Below are 21,511 nucleotides of genomic sequence, written 5' to 3' on the forward strand. Positions count from 1 at the left end.
CGGCCCAGATGCAGCCGGGCTGCGGCTCAGCACGGGTGAGCGGCGGGTGCTGGCGGCCCGCACTGCAGCACTGTGCACCAGAGCCCCCCCGTACCAACACCCCAAATAGCTCCTGGGCATGTACTGCATGGTGTGCACTGCATTGGGCGTGCTGCACTGCAAGCAGTACGCTGCGTGCGTTGCTTTGCGTGCATTGCACTGCCTGCTGCGTGCCGCTGCATGCGCTGGACTGTGCGTTGCCTTGCATGCGCGGCGCGCTCTTGTGTGCGCCACGCTGCATGCATTGCAAGGATTGCACTGCACCGCATGCGTCGTGCTGCATGCGCTGCATCCCCATGTGTGTTGCATTGCAAGGACTGCACTGCACTGCCTGCGTCATGCTGTGCACTGCATGCGCTGCATCCCCACGTGTTGCACTGCAAGCATTGCACTGCGGTGCATGTGTCGTGCTGTGCACTGCGTTGCTGCACGTGCGTTGCGCTGCTTTCACACCCGCCGCGGCCGGGTGCTCCAGCAGGAGCATGAGGCAGTAGCGGATGGAGATGCTGGTGCTCTCCGTCCAGGAACACGTCAAACACCGTCACCTTCACGTTCTCCCGTGTGAAGACCGTCGTGGGGTTCCCCCTTCTCCTGGGCCGGGGAGAGCGGAGGGGGTTTTGCCTCCGCACCGCGGCTCGGCCCCGGGGCGCCGCCTGCTCGATCTTGCGCAGGAAGGCGCCCGTGAAGTCCCGGGGGACATTGAAATCCACCGTGGCCTCGTGCTCCGCTGTCTTCCTGGCCAGGAAGCCTTGGATGAAGAAGCCGTTTTGGAAGAAGGTTTGGTGGGGGCCGGGCAGGCGGCCCGTGAGGCCGGGCAGCATGTTGTAGAGCTGCGAGGGGAAGCGATGCGCAGGGTTGTACGGAGCAGCGCCAGGGTGCTGGGAGCGGCTCCTGGCGCGCAGCAGCAACGTGGTGCCCGGAGCAGCGCTGGGATGGTTGGAGCAGCACTGGGATGCTCAGAGCAGCACCGGGATGCTCGGAGCGGTTCCTAACGCGCAGCAGTGGTGGGATGCCTGGAGCAGCACTGGGATGCCCGGAGCAGCACTGGGATGCTCAGAGCAGCACCGGGATGCTCGGAGCGGTTCCTAACGTGCAGCAGTGGTGGGATGCCTGGAGCAGTACTGGGATGCCCGGAGCCGCACTGGGATGCTCAGAGCAGCACCGGGATGCTCGGAGCGGTTCCTAACGTGCAGCAGTGGTGGGATGCCTGGAGCAGCGCTGGGATGCCCAGAGCAGCACTGGGATGCCCGGAGCAGCACCGGGATGCTCGGAGCGGTTCCTAACGTGCAGCAGTGGTGGGATGTCCGGAGCAGCACTGGGATGCCCAGAGCCACACTGGGATGCTCAGAGCAGCACCGGGATGCTCGGAGCGGTTCCTAACGCGCAGCAGTGGTGGGATGCCTGGAGCAGCACTGGGATGCCCGGAGCAGCACTGGGATGCTCAGAGCAGCACCGGGATGCTCGGAGCGGTTCCTAACGCGCAGCAGTGGTGGGATGCCTGGAGCAGCACTGGGATGCCCGGAGCCGCACTGGGATGCTCAGAGCAGCACCGGGATGCTCGGAGCGGTTCCTAACGTGCAGCAGTGGTGGGATGCCTGGAGCAGCGCTGGGATGCCCAGAGCAGCACTGGGATGCCCGGAGCAGCACCGGGATGCTCGGAGCGGTTCCTAACGTGCAGCAGTGGTGGGATGTCCGGAGCAGCACTGGGATGCCCAGAGCCACACTGGGATGCTCAGAGCAGCACCGGGATGCTCGGAGCGGTTCCTAACGCGCAGCAGTGGTGGGATGCCCGGAGCAGCACTGGGATGCCCGGAGCAGCTCCTGACATGCAGCAGCGGTGGCGGGATGCCCAGAGCACCGAGGCTGCGCCGTCCCGCACCCCTTGGCCGCCCGGCCACGGAGCTCTCCAGGTGGGAGTTTTCCGCGAGCAGCCGGAGGATGCGCGAGTATCCGGGGTGGCGGTCGCCAAACCGCCAGCCGAAGAGGATGCAGCAGACGGCGCTGCTGCGGCGGCGCTCAGCAGCACGCCGGGGTCGAGGGGCTGCCCTGGGGCTGGGGCGAGCGCGGCGCTGGCGTCCCCGTCCCCATGCCGGGGGCATCGCTCCCCCCTCGGCTCCCCGGCAGCTCCCGCAGGTCCGCGAACTCCTCCCCCCACCGTAGCCGAAACGCAGCGTGACTGCAGGGCTGCACCGCTCGCTGAGCTGCGGGCAGTGGGGAAAAGCAAAGAGAAAAAGCCCACGGCGGGCACGGCACAGCATGGCATGGCGCGGCACAGCGCGGCACGGCACGGACGCCCAGGACGCCGTCGGCCCCGCTCGCCACAGCTGCAGCAGGTTCCCGATGACGGGCAGCACTGGTGGCAGGTTTTTGCCCCGTTGCCGCCTGCTCCAGGATGGCGAGCAGGGCCAGCAGTGCTGCACGGAGCCTCCCAGCCGCTGGCCGCCCGCTTTGCAGCCACCACACAGGTCACGAGTTGCAAAGTTTGCAGCCCCCAGTCGAGTCGCAGGAGCAAAGTTTGCAGCTGCTCAGTTGGGCTGCGGGGAGCAAAGTTTGCAGCTGCCGAGCGGGTCACGGCAGTGCAGCGAGCCCCATTGGCGGCCGGCGGGGCCGGACGGGGAGCTGGGTTCGCGTGGCCAATGCCCCGAGCCCTTTCCCGGGAGCGCTGCGCCGCGTGCGCGGTTGGTGCCGGGCGCTGGCCGTGCCCGGGGCCCCCGGCCACCCCGCTGCCCGCCAGCGGCTCCTCGGGGCTGCAAACCGGCGCAGCGCCCACCAAGGGTTTGAGACGCATTTGGGGAGGCCGGATCAGGTGGGAAAACCTGTGGTGTTGTCCCGGGGCGCCTCGGCCCCCGGCTCGCTGTCATCGCCCCCACAGCCTGGGAAACCTTCCAGGAGGGTTTCGCCGCCGGGGGTTTTGCAGGGAAAGCCCGGCCCAGCCTGGCTGCCGGCTGCAAGCAGTGCCTGACAGCTGAGACGGGCAGAGGAGGAGGAGGACAAAGGCCGGGCAGCAAAGCAGCCGTGTCCAACCCCTCTGAGCAGCCCCCTTGCTGGGATCTAGCTCTCCGGGTCTAAAATGCAGCCGGCAAGCAAGCCCCGCGGCTGCAAATGCAATGTTGGACGGAAGGCGCAGGCGGGTTTGCTCGCCGGCCTGGGGAAGGTTGTGCTGCAAAGAGCCCGGCTCGGGCAGGGGCTCTGCACGGCTCTGCACGGCTCTGCACGGCTCTGCGTGCTCGACCCAGGGCTCTGCACGGCTCTCAGTGCTCTCTGTGGCTTTGCACGGCTCTGCGCGTTCAGCCCCAGCTTTGCACACCCTGTGCATGCTCAGCTGGGGCTTTGCACGGCTCTGCCTGCTCGATCTGGGTGTTGCACAACTCTGCACGCTCAGTCCGGGGCTTTGCATGGTTTTGTGTGCAAACGGCGCTAGGATTCCCCTTGGAGATGCCGCGGGGCCATGAACCAGATGGCAGGAGCTGCCTCGCACGCCCACGCGGGCCGTGCCGCGGGTGTATTGCACAACGCGCCGCGGGTGTATTGCACAACACGCCGCGGGTGTCTCGCAGCCTGCGCCGCAGGTGCCTTGCAGCGGGCGCTAGCGGGGCACGAAGCAGATGCGGTAGGCGGGCGGCAGGCTGCTGAAGCCCACCAGCGCGGGGGCCACCGAGAGGTGCTCGCGGGCCACCGGCGAGTGGCAGCTGAAGCGCTGCAGGATGCAGGTGAGGAAGAGGAAGAGCTCGGTGCGGGCCAGCATCTCTCCGAAGCAGTTCCGCTTCCCTGCGGAGATGGGAGAGGTGATGGCACCGGATGCTGGGATGCCCCCAGGGCTCACTGGGATGCTCCCATGACTTGCTGGGATGCCCCCAGGGCTCACTGGGATGCCCCAGGGCTCACTGAGATGCTCCCATGACTTGCTGGGATGCTCCCAGGGCTCACTGGGATGCCCCAGGGCTCACTGGGATGCTCCCATGACTTGCTGGGATGCCCCCAGGGCTCACTGGGATGCCCCAGGGCTCACTGGGATGCTCCCATGACTTGCTGGGATGCCCCCAGGGCTCACTGGGATGCCCCAGGGCTCACTGGGATGCTCCCATGACTTGCTGGGATGCCCCCAGGGCTCACTGGGATGCCCCAGGGCTCACTGGGATGCTCCCATGACTTGCTGGGATGCCCCCAGGGCTCACTGGGATGCCCCAGGGCTCACTGGGATGCTCCCATGACTTGCTGGGATGCCCCCAGGGCTCACTGGGATGCCCCAGGGCTCACTGAGATGCTCCAGGGCTCAGCGATTTCGGCAAAGCCCCCCTGTCCCCCCCCAACTTCCTACCTGCGGAGAAGGGGAGGAAGGCTTCGTTCTTCCGGAAGCTGCCGCTCTCGTCCAGGAAGTGGCCGGGGTCGAAGACGTCGGGTCGGGCGAAGTGCTGGGGGTCCTTGAGGGCCGAGCTGAGGACGGCGATGACTTCGGTGCCCTGGGAAGCGGGGGCAGAGAGGGGGGAAACGCGGCCGTCGGCGGTGCCCGAGCCCCAAACTGCCCCGTTGGGGCCCCGCTCCCACCTTGGGCACGGCGTAGCCCCGGAGGCGGGTGTCGCGGGTGGCCCGGCGCGTCAGCCCCATGGGGATGACGTCGGCGAAGCGCTGGATCTCGTGCACCACGGCGTCGGTGTAGGGCATGCGGCGCCGGTCGTCGAGCCGGGGGCCGCGCTGGCGCCCGATCTCCCGGTCGATTTCGGCGTGGAGCCGGGCTGGAGGCGGGCGGCCGGGGGTGAGCGACGGGGACGGGACGGGGACGGGGACGGGGATGGGGACGGGGATGGGGACGGGACGGGGACGGGGACGGGGATGGGGATGGGGATGGGGATGGGACGGGGACGGGGACGGGGACGGGGACGGGGATGGGGATGGGGATGGGACGGGGACGGGGATGGGGATGGGGATGGGGATGGGGACGGGGATGGGGATGGGGATGGGGACGGAGATGGGGACGGGGATGGGGATGGGGATGGGGATGGGGCCGGGGACGGGGATGGGATGGGGACGGGGATGGGACGGGGACGGGGATGGGGATGGGGATGGGACGGGGACGGGGATGGGGATGGGGATGGGGATGGGACGGGGACGGGGATGGGGATGGGGATGGGGACGGAGATGGGGACGGGGATGGGGATGGGGATGGGGCCGGGGACGGGGATGGGATGGGAACGGGGATGGGACGGGGACGGGGATGGGGATGGGGATGGGGATGGGGATGGGACGGGGACGGGGCCGGGGATGGGGATGGGGCCGGGGACGGGGATGGGATGGGATGGAACGGGGACGGGGATGGGGACGGGGATGGGGACGGGGATGGGACGGGGATGGGACGGGGACGGGGACGGCGACAGGACGGGGACGGGGACGGGGACGGCGCCCTCCCCGGCTGCCTCTCACCTTCCACCTGGGGGTGGGCGAGCAGCAGCAGGAGGCCGTAGCGCAGCGTGGTGCTCACCGTCTCCGTCCCGGCGAAGAAGACGTTGAGGGCCGACAGCACGGCGTTCCTGCGCGTGAACTCGGAGCCGGGGTCGCCCTTCTCCTGCGGGGCAGCCGGCACCTGGCGAGCTGCCGGCCGGCCCGGAGCAGCGGCGGCTGCCAGGGGCGGCGCGTTGCACGGCCCCGCGCGCGCGGGACCTCTCCTACCTGCTCCCGCTTGAGGAGGAAGCTGTCGATGAGATCCCGGGGCGCGCCGGGCACCAGCGTCTTCTCCTTCTCCCGCACCTTCCTCTCCATGAAGGCCTCCAGCCCCTGCAGGTGCTTGAAGGCGGCTTGGTGGGGGCCGGGCAGCAGGTTCATGATGCCGGAGAACATCTCGTAGAGCTGCGGGGGAGCCCGGTGAGCCGCGCGGGCGCGTGGGTGCCTGCTCAGCCCCGGCCCCCCGGGCCGCCCGCCGCTACCTGCCCCCAGGAGGTGCTGGTGAAGCGGAAAACCTCCGTCATCATGTGCAGCAGCGAGAGGAACTCGGCGTCGCCGTAGTCGAAGCGGCTGCCGAAGACCACGGAGCTGATGACGTTGGAGACGGCGCGGTTCAGGTAGGGCGCGGGGTCCACGGCGCGGCCTGCGGGGCAGCGATGCTGGGGCGCCCGCCGGCATGGCATTGCACGGCATGGCATGGCATGGCACAGCATTGCATGGCATGGCACGGCATGGCATTGCATGGCACTGCATGGCATTGCATGGCACAGCATTGCATGGCATGGCATGGCATTGCATGACACAGCATTGCATGGCGTGGCACGGCATGGCATTGCATGGCACTGCATGGCATTGCATGGCATTGCATGGCACAGCATGGCACGACATGGCATTGCATGGCACGGCATGGCATGGCATTGCACGGCATGGCATTGCATGGCCCAGCACAGTGCACATGGCACAGCCCAGCATAGCACAGCATGGCCTGGCCTGGCATGGTGTGGTGCGGGATAGCACGGCACGGCATTGCATGGCATTGCATGGTACAGCACGGTGCAGCATGGCATGGCATTGTGCAGCATGTCACAGCATGGCACGGCATGGCACGGCACTGCACGGTGCAGCACGGCGTGGCACTGCACGGCACTGCACGGCGCCCACCAACCTCGGGTGTCCGCCAGCACCTCCACCAGGAACCGGGCCTCCTCCAGGATGCGCTCCTCGATGCCCCGCTTGCCGACCCCGAAGTCCCGCAGGGTGCTGATGGCGAAGCGCCGCAGTGGCTTCGCCCGCTCCCAGGGGCAGAAGGCGCAGCCTGCGCGGGGCGGCCCGCGGCCACCGTGATTTCGGGGCAAAAAACGAGCGGACGAGGCCGCAGAGCTGGCCCGGCCGCTGCCAGCTCGATGACGGTGAGGGGACCCACGCGGGATCCACGGGGACGTCCTGGTGGCCATGGCCAGGTCCCGACCCCTCCAGACAGGGACGTCCCGGTGGCCGCATCCAGATCCCAACCCCCTGGATAGGGACGTCCCGGTGGCCATGGCCGGGTCCCAACCCCCTGACTGGGGACATCCCAGTGGCCGTGGCCAGGTCCCAACCCCTCCAGACGGGGACGTCCCGGTGGCCGCATCCAGATCCCGACCCCCTGGATGGGGACGTCCCGGTGGCCGTGGCCGGGTCCCGACCCCCCCGGACGGGGACATCCCAGGGGCCCCCCCGGCGGCCCGGCCCCCACCATAGCCCTGGAAGAGGCGGTCGTAGATGGCCTCCTCGCCGCGGTCGGCGAAGCTCTCGGCCTGCTCCACCAGCGCCTCCCGGATGGCCCCGTAGTCGCAGAGCACCACGACGCGCCGCGGGCCCAGGTGCACCGTGTAGATGGGGCCGTACTCGGCCCCGAGCTGCGCCGCCGCCGCCGGGGCCCGTCAGCCAGACGGGGGGTCCGTCCTGCCCCGTCCCCCCGCTGCAACCCCCTGATGCACCCTGCATCCCCCCACTGCACCCCGCATCCCCCCACTGCACCCCACATCCCCCCGCTGCACTCTACACACCCGTGCTACACCCTGCACCCCCCTGATGCACCCCTCATCCCCCCGCTGTACCCCGCATCCCCCTGCTGCACCCCACATGCCCCCGCTGCACTCTACACACCCGTGCTGCACCCTGCACCCCCCTGATGCACCCCTCATCCCCCCGCTGCACCCCGCATCCCCCTGCTGCACCCCCCTGCTGCACCCCGCATCCCCCTGCTGCACCCTGCATGCCCCTGCTGCACCCCACATGCCCCTGCTGCACCCCACATCCCCCCACTGCACCCCGGCATCTCCCTGCTGCACCCTTGCTGCATCCCTGCATCCCCCACATCCCCTGCTGTACCCCCTGCCCCCGCGCTGCCCCCTGCCCCAGCGCTGCCCCTGCATCGCCCCGCTGCGCCCCGCAGCCCCAGCACCTTCCAGAGGGATTTGCCCATGTTGGCCAGGTCCAGCTGGAGCAGGTTGCCCAGCAGGGGCAGGGGCCGGGGGCCGGGGGGCAGCCGGCCACGGCCCCGCGCTCGCCGCCCCAGCGCCAGCGCCAGCAGCAGCAGCAGCAGCAGGCAGGCGACGGCCAGGGCGGCCGCGGCCAGGCCTGGCAGCTCCATGGCAGCTCCGGCGCCCCGGCTCGCCCCGCCGCTAAATACACCGGCCCCGGGTTGTGCAACGCGCTTGTGCAATCGCAGCCCGGCCGCGGGAAGGCCCCCGCCGTCGCCCCCGGCCCTCCGGGTCACCCCCCGGCGGCCGCAGCCCCCCCAGGCCCGGCGGAGTTTGGCCCTTGGCGCTTCGCCCGCGCCAGGGCCAGAACCAGCCCGAGGAGGGAGCGGCGCCTGCGGAGGGATTTAGCGAGGGGCGCGGGAGGCTGCCGGCGTCGGGTGCTGCCAGCTCCGCCGCGGCCGACGGAAACGGGCCCCAAACCCCGATTTGGGGTCCCCTGCGTCCCGCCGGGATGCCGCTCCGGGACGCGCCGCCCTGGCCCCCTGCGTCCCGCAGGTGTGTGCATGGGTGTGCATGGGAGGGGTGCGTGCGTGGGCGGGCCGCGTGCCAGAGCGGTGTTTGCAGCAGGGCTGCGGGCGGGCAGGACGCTTGCAGGTGGCTGCCGCTGCTGGCCCCCCACAGCCCCGCGCCGGCGCCCACCGAAGCCCTTGACGTTGCGGTCGATGACGGCCAGCTCCCCGCAGCCGCTGAACTCCTCCGCATCCAGCCACCAAAGTCACAGCCAGCCCCTGAGGTCGCATCCAGCCCCTGGGGTTGCATCCAGCATCCGAGGTCACACTCAGCCCCCAGGGTTGCATCCAGCCCCCGGGGTTGCATCCAGCCCCCAAAGTCGCATCCAGCCCCCGGGGTTGCATCCAGCCCCCAAAGTCGCATCCAGCCCCCCGGGGTCGCATCCAGCCCCCAAAGTCACATCCAGCCCCCGGGGTTGCATCCAGCCCCCAAAGTCGCATCCAGCCCCCCAGGGTTGCATCCAGCCCCCAAAGTCGCATCCAGCCCCCGGGGTCGCATCCAGCCCCCAAAGTCACATCCAGCCCCCCAGGGTTGCATCCAGCCCCCAAAGTTGCATCCAGCCCCCGGGGTTGCATCCAGCCCCCAAAGTCACATCCAGCCCCCCAGGGTTGCATCCAGCCCCCAAAGTTGCATCCAGCCCCCGGGGTCGCATCCAGCCCCCGGGGTCGCATCCAGCCCCCGGGGTTGCATCCCGCCCCCAGGGCCGCATCCAGCATCCGAGGTTGCACCCATGAGGGCCAGGGAGGGCTTGCGGGTGCTCACGTGCAGCAGGTTGCCGAGCAGGGGCAGCGGCGCGGGGCCCGGGGCGGCCTCCCCGGTGGGCACCGCCGCCGCGCCGCGGCCGGGAGCGGGCAGCGGAGGCAGGCGGCGAGGAGGAGGGCGGCCGGCTCCGGGGCCGCCACTCCCGGCCTTGCCCGCAGGCGGGTGGCCCTGCAGCCCCCGCGCCGGCACCAGCCTCGCGCGACCCTTGGACCTTTCCACGGGGCGCCGCGGGCGTCGCACAACGGGCGGGTCCCGGGCGCAGCCCGAAGCCCTTGGAAAGGATGAGCCAAACCGGTCCCCGCTTGTGCCAGCGAAACAAAAACACACTTAAGGTGATTAAACACTTATTGTTCCCTGCAGGGAAGGTCCCAGCTGGGGCTTAGGGGAGCACAAAGCCAGCGCAAACACTCTCGGCCTCAGCCCACACCAACAATTTAATCGAGATTCCTTTTTGGGTAAACACAGGGTTTGTTTGCAGGGGACGGGGAGGGGCGGGTGCTCCGCCAGCGCGCCGGGGGAAGGTGCTGCCGAGGGCGGCACAAGGGCAAAGGGGGGCCGGGGCCGCGCGGAGGGTCCAGCGCCGGGTTCCCGCAGCGGGTCCCCGCGACGGGTTCCCACGACGGGTTCCCGCGGCAGGTCCCCGCGATGGGTTCCCGCAGCGGGTCCCCACGACGGGTTCCCACGACGGGTCCCCACGACGGGTTCCCACGACGGGTTCCCGCGGCAGGTCCCCGCGATGGGTTCCTGCAGCGGGTCCCCGCGACGGGTTCCCACGACGGGTTCCCGCGGCAGGTCCCCGCGGCAGGTCCCCACAGCAGGTTCCCGTGACGGGTTCCCGCAGCAGGTCCCCACGGCAGGTCCCCACGGCAGGTCCCCACAGCAGGTCCCCACAGCAGGTCCCCACGGCAGGTCCCCACGGCAGGTCCCCACAGCAGGTCCCCACGGCAGGTCCCCACGGCAGGTCCCCGCGGCAGGTCCCCACAGCAGGTCCCCACAGCAGGTTCCCGCAGCAGGTTCCCACAGCAGGTCCCCACGGCAGGTCCCCGTGGCAGGTCCCCATGGCAGGTCCCCATGGCAGGTCCCCACAGCAGGTCCCCACAGCAGGTTCCCGTGACGGGTTCCCGCAGCAGGTCCCCACGGCAGGTCCCCACGGCAGGTCCCCACAGCAGGTCCCCACGGCAGGTCCCCACAGCAGGTCCCCACAGCAGGTCCCCACAGCAGGTCCCCACGGCAGGTCCCCACGGCAGGTCCCCACAGCAGGTCCCCACGGCAGGTCCCCGCGGCAGGTCCCCATGGCAGGTCCCCATGGCAGGTCCCCACAGCAGGTCCCCACAGCAGGTTCCCGTGACGGGTTCCCGCAGCAGGTTCCTGCAGCAGGTCCCCGCGGCAGGTCCCCGCGGCAGGTCCCCATGGCAGGTCCCCATGGCAGGTCCCCACAGCAGGTCCCCACAGCAGGTTCCTGTGACGGGTTCCCGCAGCAGGTTCCCGTGCTGGGTTCCCACTGGTGCCGATCCCTGGGAGCCCCCCGGGACGGCGCCAGGCCCCGTGCTCAGCGGGGCACGACGCGGAGCTGGTAGAAGGGCGGGAGGTTGGTGAAGCCGCTCCCGAGCGCGGTGGTGTTGAGCTCGGCCGGCGGCACCAGCGGCTGCAGCCGGAAGCTCTGCAGGATGGTGGTGAAGAAGAGGAAGAGCTCCATGCGGGCCAGGGCCTCCCCCAGGCAGATCCGCTTCCCTGCAGGCACAAGGGGGGATGTGGGCAGGACGGGCACCCTGGGCCATGGCCGCCTCGGCGGCTCCGTGAGAGCGCGTGGGCGCCCGGGGCCCCTCCACCGGCGGGTACCTGAGGAGAAGGGCATGAAGGCATCGTTCTTCTTGAAGCGCCCGCTGGCGTCCAGGAAGTTCTCAGGGTTGAAGCTCTGGGGGTCCTTGTACATCGCGGGGTCATGCAGGACGGTGCTGAGCAAGGGGTAGACCTCGGTGTCCTGGAAGAGGGGTGGGGGGCCGTGAGCCGCGCCATGGCCTGCTGGCTCGGGGCAGGGGGCATGCGCAGCATGCACAGGGCAGCGTGAGCAGCACGGAGCCAGGGCAGCGTGCACAGGGCAGCGTGCACAGCACCAACCAGGACAGCGTGCACGGGGCAATGGGCAGAGCACCAACCAGGACAGCGTGCACAGGGGCAGCGTGCACAGCACCAACCAGGACAGCATGCACGGGGGCAGCGTGCACAGCACCAACCAGGACAGCGTGCACAGGGGCAGCGTGCACAGCACCAACCAGGACAGTATGCACGGGGGCAGTGTGCACAGCACCAACCAGGACAGCGTGCACGGGGCAGCGTGCACAGCACCAACCAGGACAGCGTGCACGGGGGCAGCGTGCACAGCACCAACCAGGACAGCGTGCATGGGGGCAGTGTGCACAGCACCAACCAGGACAGCGTGCATGGGGGCAGTGTGCACAGCACCAACCAGGACAGCATGCACAGGGGCAGCGTGCACAGCACCAACCAGGACAGCGTGCACGGGGCAATGGGCAGAGCACCAACCAGGACAGCGTGCACGGGGGCAGCGTGCACAGCACCAACCAGGACAGCGTGCACAGGGGCAGCGTGCACAGCACCAACCAGGACAGCGTGCATGGGGCAACGGGCAGAGCATTAACCAGGACAGCGTGCATGAGGCAGTGTGCATGGCACCAACCAGGACAGCATGCACGGGAGCAGCGTGCACAGCACCAACCAGGACAGCGTGCACGGGGGCAGCGTGCACAGCACCAACCAGGACAGCGTGCACAGGGGCAACGGGCACAGCACCAACCAGGACAGCATGCACAGGGTCAACAGGCAGAACACCAACCAGGACAGCGTGCACGGGGGCAATGGGCACAGCACCAACCAGGACAGCGTGCACAGGGTGGCGTCCACAGCACCAACCAGGACAACGCGCACAGAGGCCATGGCCACAGCACCAACCAGAGCAGTGGCACAGGGCAGGGGGCACGGAGCAAGGTGCACGGGGACGAGCGAGGGCAGCGGGTACCGAGCGATGTGCACGGGGCCGAGCGAGGGCAGGAGGCACGGAGCGATGTGCACGGGGCCGAGCGAGGGCAGCGGGTACCGAGCGATGTGCACGGGGCCGAGCGAGGGCAGGAGGCACGGAGCGATGTGCACGGGGCCGAGCGAGGGCAGGAGGCACGGAGCGATGTGCACGGGGCCGAGCGAGGGCAGGAGGCACGGAGCGATGTGCACGGGGCCGAGCGAGGGCAGCGGGTACCGAGCGATGTGCACGGGGCCGAGCGAGGGCAGGAGGCACGGAGCGATGTGCACGGGGCCGAGCGAGGGCAGGAGGCACAGAGCGATGTGCACGGGGCCGCACGAGGGCAGGAGGCACGGAGCGATGTGCACGGGGCCGCACGAGGGCACGGGGCACGGAGCGATGTGCACGGGGCTGCGCGAGGGCAGGAGGCACGGAGCGATGTGCACGGGGCCGAGCGAGGGCAGGGGGCACGGAGCGATGTGCACGGGGCCGAGCGAGGGCACGGGCGCAGGACGCTGCATTGCTGCACCGCCGGCGTCCGTCCGACGCCATCTCGGCCGAGCCGGCCGCGGGGCCGAGCGACGGCAGCTTCGCAGAGCCGCGTGAGCGGAGGGCAGCGGGCGGGCGCAGGGGAAGGCGCAGCGCAGGAGGGGTTTTGCCCCCCGAGGCGGGGAGGGCCGGCCCGCCGCCCCCGCGGGCACCTTGGGCAGGACGTAGCCGCGGAACAGCGTGTCGCGGGTCACCGTGTGCGGCACGTTCATGGGCAGCAGGTCGCTGATCCGCTGCACCTCGTGGATGACGGCGTCGGTGTAGGGCATGCGGCCGCGGTCCTCGATGTTGGGCACGCGGTCGTGGCCGATCACCCGCCCGATCTCCTCGTGCATCTTCTCTGCGGGGCGGCCGAGGCCGGGCCTTAGGCTCGGAGCCGGGACCCGCTGCCACCGCCGCCGGCCCCCCGCCCGCCCCGGTACCTTGCACCTCCGGGTGCTTCATCAGCAGCAGGAAGCCGAAGCGCAGCGTGGAGCTGACGGTCTCCGTCCCGGCGAAGAACAGGTTGAGCGTGGTCAGCTCCAGGTTCTTGACGTTGAACTCCGAGGACGGGTTGTCTTTCTCCTTGCGGCGGAAGAAGCGTGCGAGGCATGCAGACCCCGTCTCCGCAGCCGCCCGCGCCGCGCGGGGGCTGCCGGGGGGCCGCACGCACCTTCTCCATCTGGATGAGGAAGCAGTCGATGAAGTCGCGCGGGAAGCTGGGGTCGAAGGTCTCCATGTTCCTCTGCGCCCTCTTGGCGATGAACTGCCTCATCTTCTCCAGGATGTGGTAGACTTTCTTGTGGGGGCCGGGCAAGTACTTGAGGAGGCTCTCGTTCATGTCGTAGAACTGCGGGGGCCGGAGGCGAGGCGTGGGGGGCCGGCGCGGCTGCACGCCGTGCGCCCACCCAGGCAGCGGTGCAGCCCTGCGCCCGCCCGCGCACCCACGCGCGCCCCTCTGCACCCACGCGCGCCCCTCTGCACCCACGTGTGCCCCTCTGCACCCACGTGTGCCCCTCTGCACCCATGCAGCCACGCAGCCGTGCGCGCCCCTCTGCACCCACGCGTGCCCCTCTGCACCCACGCATCCACGCAGCCGTGTGCGCCCCTCTGCACCCATGCACCTGCGTACCCATGCAGCCATGTGTGCCCCTCTGCAGCCATGCGTGCCCTTCTGCACCCACGCCGCCGTGCAGCCGTGTGCGCCCCTCTGCACCCGCGCACCCGTGCAGCTGTACGTGCCCCTCTGCACCCGTGCATCCATGCATCCATGCAGCTGTGCGTGCTTCCCTGCACCTGTGTCCATACAGCTGTGCGCCTGCCCATGCGCCTGTGCACCCATGCACCTGTGCAACCGTCCGCCTGTGCAACCGTGCATCTGTGCACACATCCCTGCAGCTGTGTCCATGCAGCTGTGCGCCTGCCCGCACACCCGCGCAGCCACGCAGCTGCCTGCACATCTGGGCACGCATCCCTGTCCCTGCTCATCCCTGCAGCGGCGCGCCTGCCCATGCATCCTTGCAGCCGGCTGCGTGCCCGCGCATCCATACCTGCGACCAGGGCGTGCTCATCTCCCGGAAACTTTCGTTCATCATCTGCAGCAGGGCCAGGAAATCCTTGTCCTGGTAGTCGAAGCGGTTCCCGAAGACGACGGAGCAGATGACGTTGGAGACGGCGCGGCTCAGGAAGTACGTGGGGTCGAAGGGCTGCTCTGCCGGGCGAGGGAGAGCAAGGGTCGCGCGCGGCTCCCCCCGCCGCCGGCCGCCCCCCGCCACCCCCCCGCCGCCGCTCCGCGCCCCGCGGCAGCCGGGCACCTCGGGTGTTGCGCAGCTCCTGCAGCAGGAACTGGGCCTCCTCCTGGATGCGCTCCTCGATGCTCTTCTTGCCCATGCCGAAGTTGCGCAGGACGGTCAGGGAGAAGCGGCGCAGCTGCTTCCAGCGCTCCCCGTTGGCGAAGACCACCCCTGCGGCACGGCCCCGCTGAGCGCCCGCAGGGCCAAGGGGCTGGCGCCCAGCGGGGCTGCAAACTGGGGGGGGAGGGGGGCACCCAGCGGGGCTGCAAACTGGGGGGGGGGGGCGCCCAGCGGGGCTGCAAACTGGGGGGGGAGGGGGGCGCCCAGCGGGGCTGCAAACTGGGGGGGGAGGGGGGCACCCAGCGGGGCTGCAAACTGGGGGGAGGGGGGGGGCGCCCAGTGGGGCTGCAAACTGGGGGGAGCACCCAGCGGGGCTGCAAACCGGGGGAAGCACCCACGGGGACCGGGCTGAGCACCCAGTAGGACCACCCAGGGGTGTCGCTCCCCAGCTCAGCCCCGTGCTCTGCTGCAGGTGCGGGTCGGGTTGGCAGCAGGGGGGGTCCGTCCCCGGGTCCCGCTCGCCCCCGACCCGCGGCGCCGGCGCTGCTCACCGTGGCTCTGGAAGGTCCTGTCGAGCGTCGCCATTTGGGCTCGGCCGCTGAACGCCTCGGCCTGGTCCACCAGCGCCTCCTTGACGACCTCGTGGCCGCACAGCATCACCACCGGTTTGGTGCCGAAGTAGACGGTGAACACGGGGCCGTACCGCTCACGCAGCTGCAGGGCGAGAGGGGCTGCGGGGCTGGCAGCGGCCGGCGCTCGCGGTGCCCGCGGGAGGCGCCCGGCGCCCGGGCTCGCCCCGGGAAAACCTGGCCCCAGCACGGGAAAACCTGGTCCCAGCGCAGGAAAACTTGGTCCCGGCGCGGGAAAACCTGGCCCCAGCACGGGAAAACCTGGTCCCAGTGCGGGAAAACCTGGTCCCAGCACAGGAAAACTTGGTCCCAGCACAGGAAAACTTGGTCCCAGCACGGGAAAACCTGGTCCCAGCGCAGGAAAACCTGGCCCCGGTGCGGGAAAACCTGGTCCCGGTGCGGGAAAACCTGGTCCCGGTGCGGGAAAACTTGGTCCCAGCACGGGAAAACCTGGCCCCAGCACGGGAAAACCTGGTCCCAGTGCGGGAAAACCTGGTCCCAGCACAGGAAAACTTGGTCCCAGCACGGGAAAACCTGGTCCCAGCGCAGGAAAACCTGGCCCCGGTGCGGGAAAACCTGGTCCCGGTGCGGGAAAACCTGGCCCCAGTGCAGGAAAACTTGGTCCCGGTGCGGGAAAACCTGGCCCCAGCACGGGAAAACCTGGTCCCGGCACGGGAAAACCTGGCCCCAGCGCGGGAAAACCTGGCCCCAGCACGGGAAAACCTGGCCCCAGCACGGGAAAACCTGGCCCCAGCACAGGAAAACCTGGCCCCAGCACAGGAAAACCTGGTCCCGGCACGGGAAAACCTGGCCCCAGCACGGGAAAACCTGGTCCCGGTGCGGGAAAACCTGGTCCCGGTGCGGGAAAACCTGGCCCCGGCGCAGGAAAACCTGGCCCCAGCACAGGAAAACCTGGCCCCAGCGCGGGAAAACCTGGCCCCAGCGCGGGAAAACCTGGCCCCAGCACGGGAAAACCTGGTCCCGGTGCAGGAAAACCTGGTCCCGGTGCGGGAAAACCTGGCCCCGGTGCGGGAAAACCTGGCCCCAGCACAGGAAAACCTGGTTCCAGCGCAGGAAAACCTGGCCCCAGCACGGGAAAACCTGGCCCCAGCGCAGGAAAACCTGGCCCCAGCACAGGAAAACCTGGCCCCAGCACGGGAAAACCTGGTCCCGGTGCGGGAAAACCTGGTCCCGGTGCGGGAAAACCTGGTCCCAGTGCGGGAAAACCTGGCCCCGGCGCGGGAAAACCTGGTCCCGGTGCGGGAAAACCTGGTCCCGGTGCGGGAAAACCTGGTCCCAGCGCGGGAAAACCTGGTCCCGGTGCGGGAAAACCTGGCCCCGGCGTGGGAAAACCTGGCCCCGGCACGGGAAAACCTGGTCCCAGCACGGGAAAACCTGGCCCCAGCGCGGGAAAACCTGGTCCCGGCGCGGGAAAACCTGGCCCCGGTGCGGGAAAACCTGGCCCCAGCACGGGAAAACCTGGTCCCGGTGCAGGAAAACCTGGCCCCGGTGCAGGAAAACCTGGTCCCGGTGCGGGAAAACCTGGCCCCAGCACAGGAAAACCTGGTTCCAGCGCAGGAAAACCTGGCCCCAGTGCGGGAAAACCTGGCCCCAGCGCAGGAAAACCTGGCCCCAGCACAGGAAAACCTGGCCCCAGCACGGGAAAACCTGGTCCCGGTGCGGGAAAACCTGGCCCCAGTGCGGGAAAACCTGGTCCCGGTGCGGGAAAACCTGGCCCCAGCACAGGAAAACCTGGTCCCAGTGCGGGAAAACCTGGTCCCGGTGCGGGAAAACCTGGTCCCAGCACGGGAAAACCTGGTCCCAGTGCAGGAAAACCTGGCCCCGGTGCAGGAAAACTTGGCCCTGGTGCGGGAAAACCTGGTCCCGGCGCGGGAAAACCTGGTCCCGGTGCAGGAAAACCTGGCCCCAGCACGGGAACACCTGGCCCCAGCGCGGGAAAACGTGGTCCCGGTGCAGGAAAACCTGGTCCCGGTGCGGGAGAACCTGGTCCCAGTGCGGGAAAACCTGGCCCCGGTGCAGGAAAACCTGGCCCCAGCGCGGGAAAACCTGGTCCCGGTGCAGGAAAACCTGGCCCCAGCACGGGAACACCTGGCCCCAGCGCGGGAAAACGTGGTCCCGGTGCAGGAAAACCTGGTCCCGGTGCGGGAGAACCTGGTCCCGGTGCGGGAGAACCTGGTCCCAGTGCGGGAAAACCTGGCCCCGGTGCGGGAAAACCTGGTCCCAGTGCGGGAAAACCTGGCCCCGGTGCAGGAAAACCTGGCCCCAGCGCGGGAAAACCTGGTCCCGGTGCAGGAAAACCTGGCCCCGGTGCGGGAGAACCTGGTCCCAGTGCGGGAAAACCTGGCCCCGGTGCGGGAAAACCTGGCCCCAGCGCGGGAAAACGTGGTCCCGGTGCAGGAAAACCTGGCCCCAGCGCGGGAACATCTGGCCCCAGTCTGGGAAAATCTGACCCCAGTGAAGGAAAATCAGGAGATGAAAGACAACCTGGCCTCGGCATGGGAAAATCTGGCCCTGGTGTGGGAAAATCAGGAGATGGCGCAGGAAAACCTGGCCCCAGCATGGGGACCACCGCGGTGGCCCCCCTGCTCCGGGGGGCAGCACCCCAAACTCACCTTTTCCAAGGATTTCATGGTCTGCGACGAGGAAACCTGGAGGAGGTTCCCGAGGAGCGGCAGGGGAGTGGGGCCCGGCGGCAGCTGGCCCAGGGAGCCCTTCTTCTTCCAGAGGGAGAGGAAGAAGAGGTAGCAGAGGCAGACGGCCAGGACGAAGGTGGCAGCTCCGCTCAGCTCCATGGTGGCCCGGCTCCGCTGCGCCCCGCCGCCCTCCCTGCCCTATATACGCCCCGGCGGAGCCGCCTGGCACGGCCTCCCCGGTTGCATAAGCGCTGGGTAAACAGCCCGGCCGTAAAGTCACCCTGCAGCCTTCACCTCCGCACTCATCCTCGGGGCCGCCCCGCGCGGCGGGCAGACCTTTCCAGAAGGCAGGCGCCGCCAGGGGCTCCTCCCTGCCGCGCCGGCGCCTTTTCCCGCGACGCCCCGGGGCAGGAAGAGCCGAGGTGGCCGCCGCGGCCGCGGGCAGAGCGGGGTCCCGCCGGCTCCCCGGCCTGCGCTCCCCCCGCTTCGCCGGCCCCTCGAGAAACCGGGGGGCTGCGGGGTCCGGCCTGGGCAGCGCAGGGTGCTGCGGCGGGGTGCCGGGCCGGCGCGCTGTGGGGCGATGCGGGGAGGTGCGTTGCGCTGCGGGGTGTTGTGTTGCACTGCAGGGTGTTGTATTGCACTGCGGGGTGTTGTGTTGCAGGGTGTTGTGTTGCACTGCAGGGTGTTGTGTTGCACTGCGGGGTATTGTGTTGCAGGGTGTTGTGTTGCACTGCGGGGTGTTGGGTTGCAGGGTGTTGTGTTGCACTGCGGGGTGTTGGGTTGCAGGGTGTCGTGTTGCACTGTGGATGCTGCATTGCAGGGTGTCGTGTTGCATTGCAGGGTGCTGCGTTGCACTGCGAGGTGCTGCACTGCAGGGTGTTGTGTTGCATTGCAGGGTGCTGCGCTGCAGGGTGTTGTGTTGCACTGCGGGGTGCTGTGTTGCACTGTGGGGTGTAGCGCTGCACTGCGGGGTGTTGTGTTGCACTGCGGGGTGCTGCACTGTGGGGTGCTGTGTTGCACTGCGGGGTGCTGCACTGCGGGGTGTAGCGCTGCACTGCGGGGTGCTGTGTTGCACTGTGGGGTGTAGCGCTGCACTGCGGGGTGTAGCGCTGCACTGCGGGGTGTTGTGTTGCACTGCGGGGTGCTGCACTGCGGGGTGCTGTGTTGCACTGCGGGGTGTAGCGCTGCACTGCGGGGTGTTGTGTTGCACTGTGGGGTGCTGCACTGTGGGGTGCTGTGTTGCACTGCGGGGTGCTGCACTGCAGGGTGCTGTGTTGCACTGCGGGGTGTAGCGCTGCGCTGCGGGGTGTTGTGTTGCACTGCGGGGTGCTGCACTGCGGGGTGTTGCGCTGCACTGCGGGGTGTAGCGCTGCGCTGCGGGGTGTTGTGTTGCACTGCGGGGTGCTGCACTGTGGGGTGCTGTGTTGCACTGCGGGGTGCTGCACTGCGGGGTGTAGCGCTGCACTGCGGGGTGCTGTGTTGCACTGTGGGGTGTAGCGCTGCACTGCGGGGTGTAGCGCTGCGCTGCGGGGTGTTGTGTTGCACTGCGGGGTGCTGCACTGCGGGGTGTTGCGCTGCACTGCGGGGTGTAGCGCTGCACTGCGGGGTGTTGCGCTGCACTGCGGGGTGTTGCGCTGCGCTGCGGGGCAGCGTGTCACGTCGCATTGCAGGGCGGCGCGTTGCTGGGCCCTTCGGGGCGGCGCGGTGCATTGCAGGGCGCAGCGTTGCAGTGCAGCCCCTTCCATCGCCGGCAGTGCGCGGTGGGACTTTGCACCATGGCTCCGCGTGCGGCAGGCGGTTGCGCTGTGCGCCGGCGGGCGGCATTGCCAGGCGGTGCGGCGCAGGGCGGCGCATTGCGTGGCAGCGGGTCGGGCTGCGGGGTGTCGCACTGCGCGGCGGCGCTGCAGTCCGGCGGCCGCGGGGTGGCCCTGCCCGGGGGGGCGCCGCCGCGAGAGCCGCCGCCCCGGTTGTCCCTTTTCCCCGCGCGCGGCCCAGGCGGTTCCCGTGTCCCCCCCCGTCCCCCCCCCGGCTCCTCCCTCCCAGCGTTTTTCCACTGGAAGCGGCCGGAGGGGGGGGGGGGGCAGGGAGCCGCGGTGGAAAAACAGCATCAAACCTGAGTGCAAAAAAACAAGTGAAAAGCAAAAAAAAAAAAAAAAGGAAACCCGCTGCTTGCAGCTGCGGCGCTCGCCGGGAGGCCGGACCGGGCCGGCTGCGCCACGTCCCCGTCCCTGTCCCCGTCCCCGTCCCCCTCCCCGCCCCGCCGCCCACTGCGGGGGGTTATTAATTTTTGCAGTTCCAGCCCAGGAGAGATCCCGGCGGCGCGGACCCCTCCTTTGGCTGCTGCCCCTCCGGCGGCGACGCGGCACGAAAAAGGGCAAAACCCGGCTGTTTCCTCCAAAGCTTTCCTGGGACCGGAGACGAAAGAGCCGCCGTCGCCCCCCGGCCGGGGGAGTTGGAAAGCGGCCGAAAAAGGCAACGCTGCCGGCGGTGCCCGGCCCCCAACGGCGGCCGCGAGCGGAGCCCTTCCCGGTGTCGGCACTGGTGCTGGCCCAGGGCAGAGCAGCTTCGTGCCACTCGCGCCGGGCGGCTTGGGCCCGGCACGGTGCAACACGGCACGGTGCGGCCCCGCACGGTGCAAGGTGGCATTGCACGGCACGGTGCAGCCTGGCACGGTGCAACACAGCACGGCACGGTGTGGCATGGCACGGTGCAACACAGCACGGCACGGTGCAGCCTGGCACGGTGCAACACAGCACGGCACGGTGCAACACAGCCCAGAGCAGCCCAGCACGGTGCAATGTGACATGGCATGGCACGATTCAGCCCAGCACAGTGCAACACGGCCCAGCACGGCCCTGCACAGTGCAACATGGCATAGCACAGTGCAGCCCCGCACGGTGCAAGGTGGCATTGCACGGCACGGTGCAGCCCGGCACAGTGCAACATGGCACGGTGCAGCCCGGCACGGTGCAATGTGGCACAGCACAGTGCAGCCCAGCCAAGCACAGCACGGTACGCCATGGCATGGTGCAACGTGGCATGGCACAGCAGGGTGCCACCCAGCACGGTGCCACTCAGCTTGCTGCAGCCCAGCACGGTGCAGCCAGGCACGACACGCCACAGCACGGTGCAGGCCAGCACGGCACGGTGCAATGCGGCACGGTGCAATGCGGCATGGCACGGTGCAGGCCGGCACAGCACGGTGCAGCCTGGCCTGGCCTGGCACAGCACAGTGCAGCCTGATGCACTGTGGCACAGCATGGCACGGTGCAATGCAGCGTGGCGCAGCACAGCATGGCACAGTGCAGCACGGCACGGCACGGTGCGACGCAGCATCACCCAGCGTGGCACGCGGCATGGCCTGGCACGGCGCAGCGCAACGCCGTGCGGCATTGCACGGCGCAGCGTGGTGCAGTGGAGCGCAGCGCAGCACGGCACAGCACGGCGCAGCACGGTGCGGTGCAGCATGTCACGGCACGACACAGTGCGGTGCAGTACGGCACGGCACGGCGCAGCGTGGTGCAGTGGAGCGCAGCGCAGC

General features: G+C 69.5%; 2 protein-coding genes and 1 long non-coding RNA gene across 4 annotated transcripts; 1 reads left to right on the forward strand and 2 right to left on the reverse strand.

Annotated features, from left to right (window-relative positions):
* Nucleotides 1-3,507: 3,507 nt before the first annotated feature.
* Nucleotides 3,508-8,125, reverse strand: LOC138061143 (cytochrome P450 2A11-like). The gene is made up of 9 exons (XM_068909408.1): nt 7,922-8,125; nt 7,211-7,373; nt 6,641-6,790; nt 5,958-6,118; nt 5,704-5,880; nt 5,458-5,599; nt 4,585-4,772; nt 4,358-4,499; nt 3,508-3,807 (listed from the first exon to the last, which is right to left on the reverse strand). The coding sequence occupies exons 1-9, from the start codon at nt 8,108-8,110 to the stop codon at nt 3,626-3,628; spliced, it is 1,494 nt and encodes a 497-aa protein (XP_068765509.1). The 5' UTR covers nt 8,111-8,125; the 3' UTR covers nt 3,508-3,625.
* A 1,467-nt stretch (nt 8,126-9,592) lies between these two features.
* LOC138061145 (uncharacterized) lies at nt 9,593-10,780 on the forward strand. 2 transcript variants are annotated; one of them, XR_011134781.1, is made up of 4 exons: nt 9,593-10,129; nt 10,364-10,558; nt 10,598-10,662; nt 10,702-10,780. It is a non-coding gene; the product is annotated as an uncharacterized lncRNA (long non-coding RNA). The 2 variants fall into 2 exon arrangements; XR_011134780.1 differs by having other exon boundaries at nt 9,593-10,142; nt 10,351-10,662.
* Nucleotides 10,718-18,163, reverse strand: LOC138061144 (cytochrome P450 2G1-like). Its single transcript, XM_068909410.1, has 9 exons — nt 17,950-18,163; nt 15,239-15,401; nt 14,649-14,798; nt 14,385-14,545; nt 13,508-13,684; nt 13,278-13,419; nt 13,008-13,195; nt 11,112-11,253; nt 10,718-11,003 (listed from the first exon to the last, which is right to left on the reverse strand). The coding sequence occupies exons 1-9, from the start codon at nt 18,127-18,129 to the stop codon at nt 10,822-10,824; spliced, it is 1,485 nt and encodes a 494-aa protein (XP_068765511.1). The 5' UTR covers nt 18,130-18,163; the 3' UTR covers nt 10,718-10,821.
* Between the last annotated feature and the right edge of the window lie 3,348 nt (nt 18,164-21,511).

The sequence above is a fragment of the Struthio camelus genome, chromosome 16, assembly GCF_040807025.1.
Source record: "Struthio camelus isolate bStrCam1 chromosome 16, bStrCam1.hap1, whole genome shotgun sequence".
In the NCBI taxonomy this organism is placed as follows: domain Eukaryota; kingdom Metazoa; phylum Chordata; class Aves; order Struthioniformes; family Struthionidae; genus Struthio; species Struthio camelus.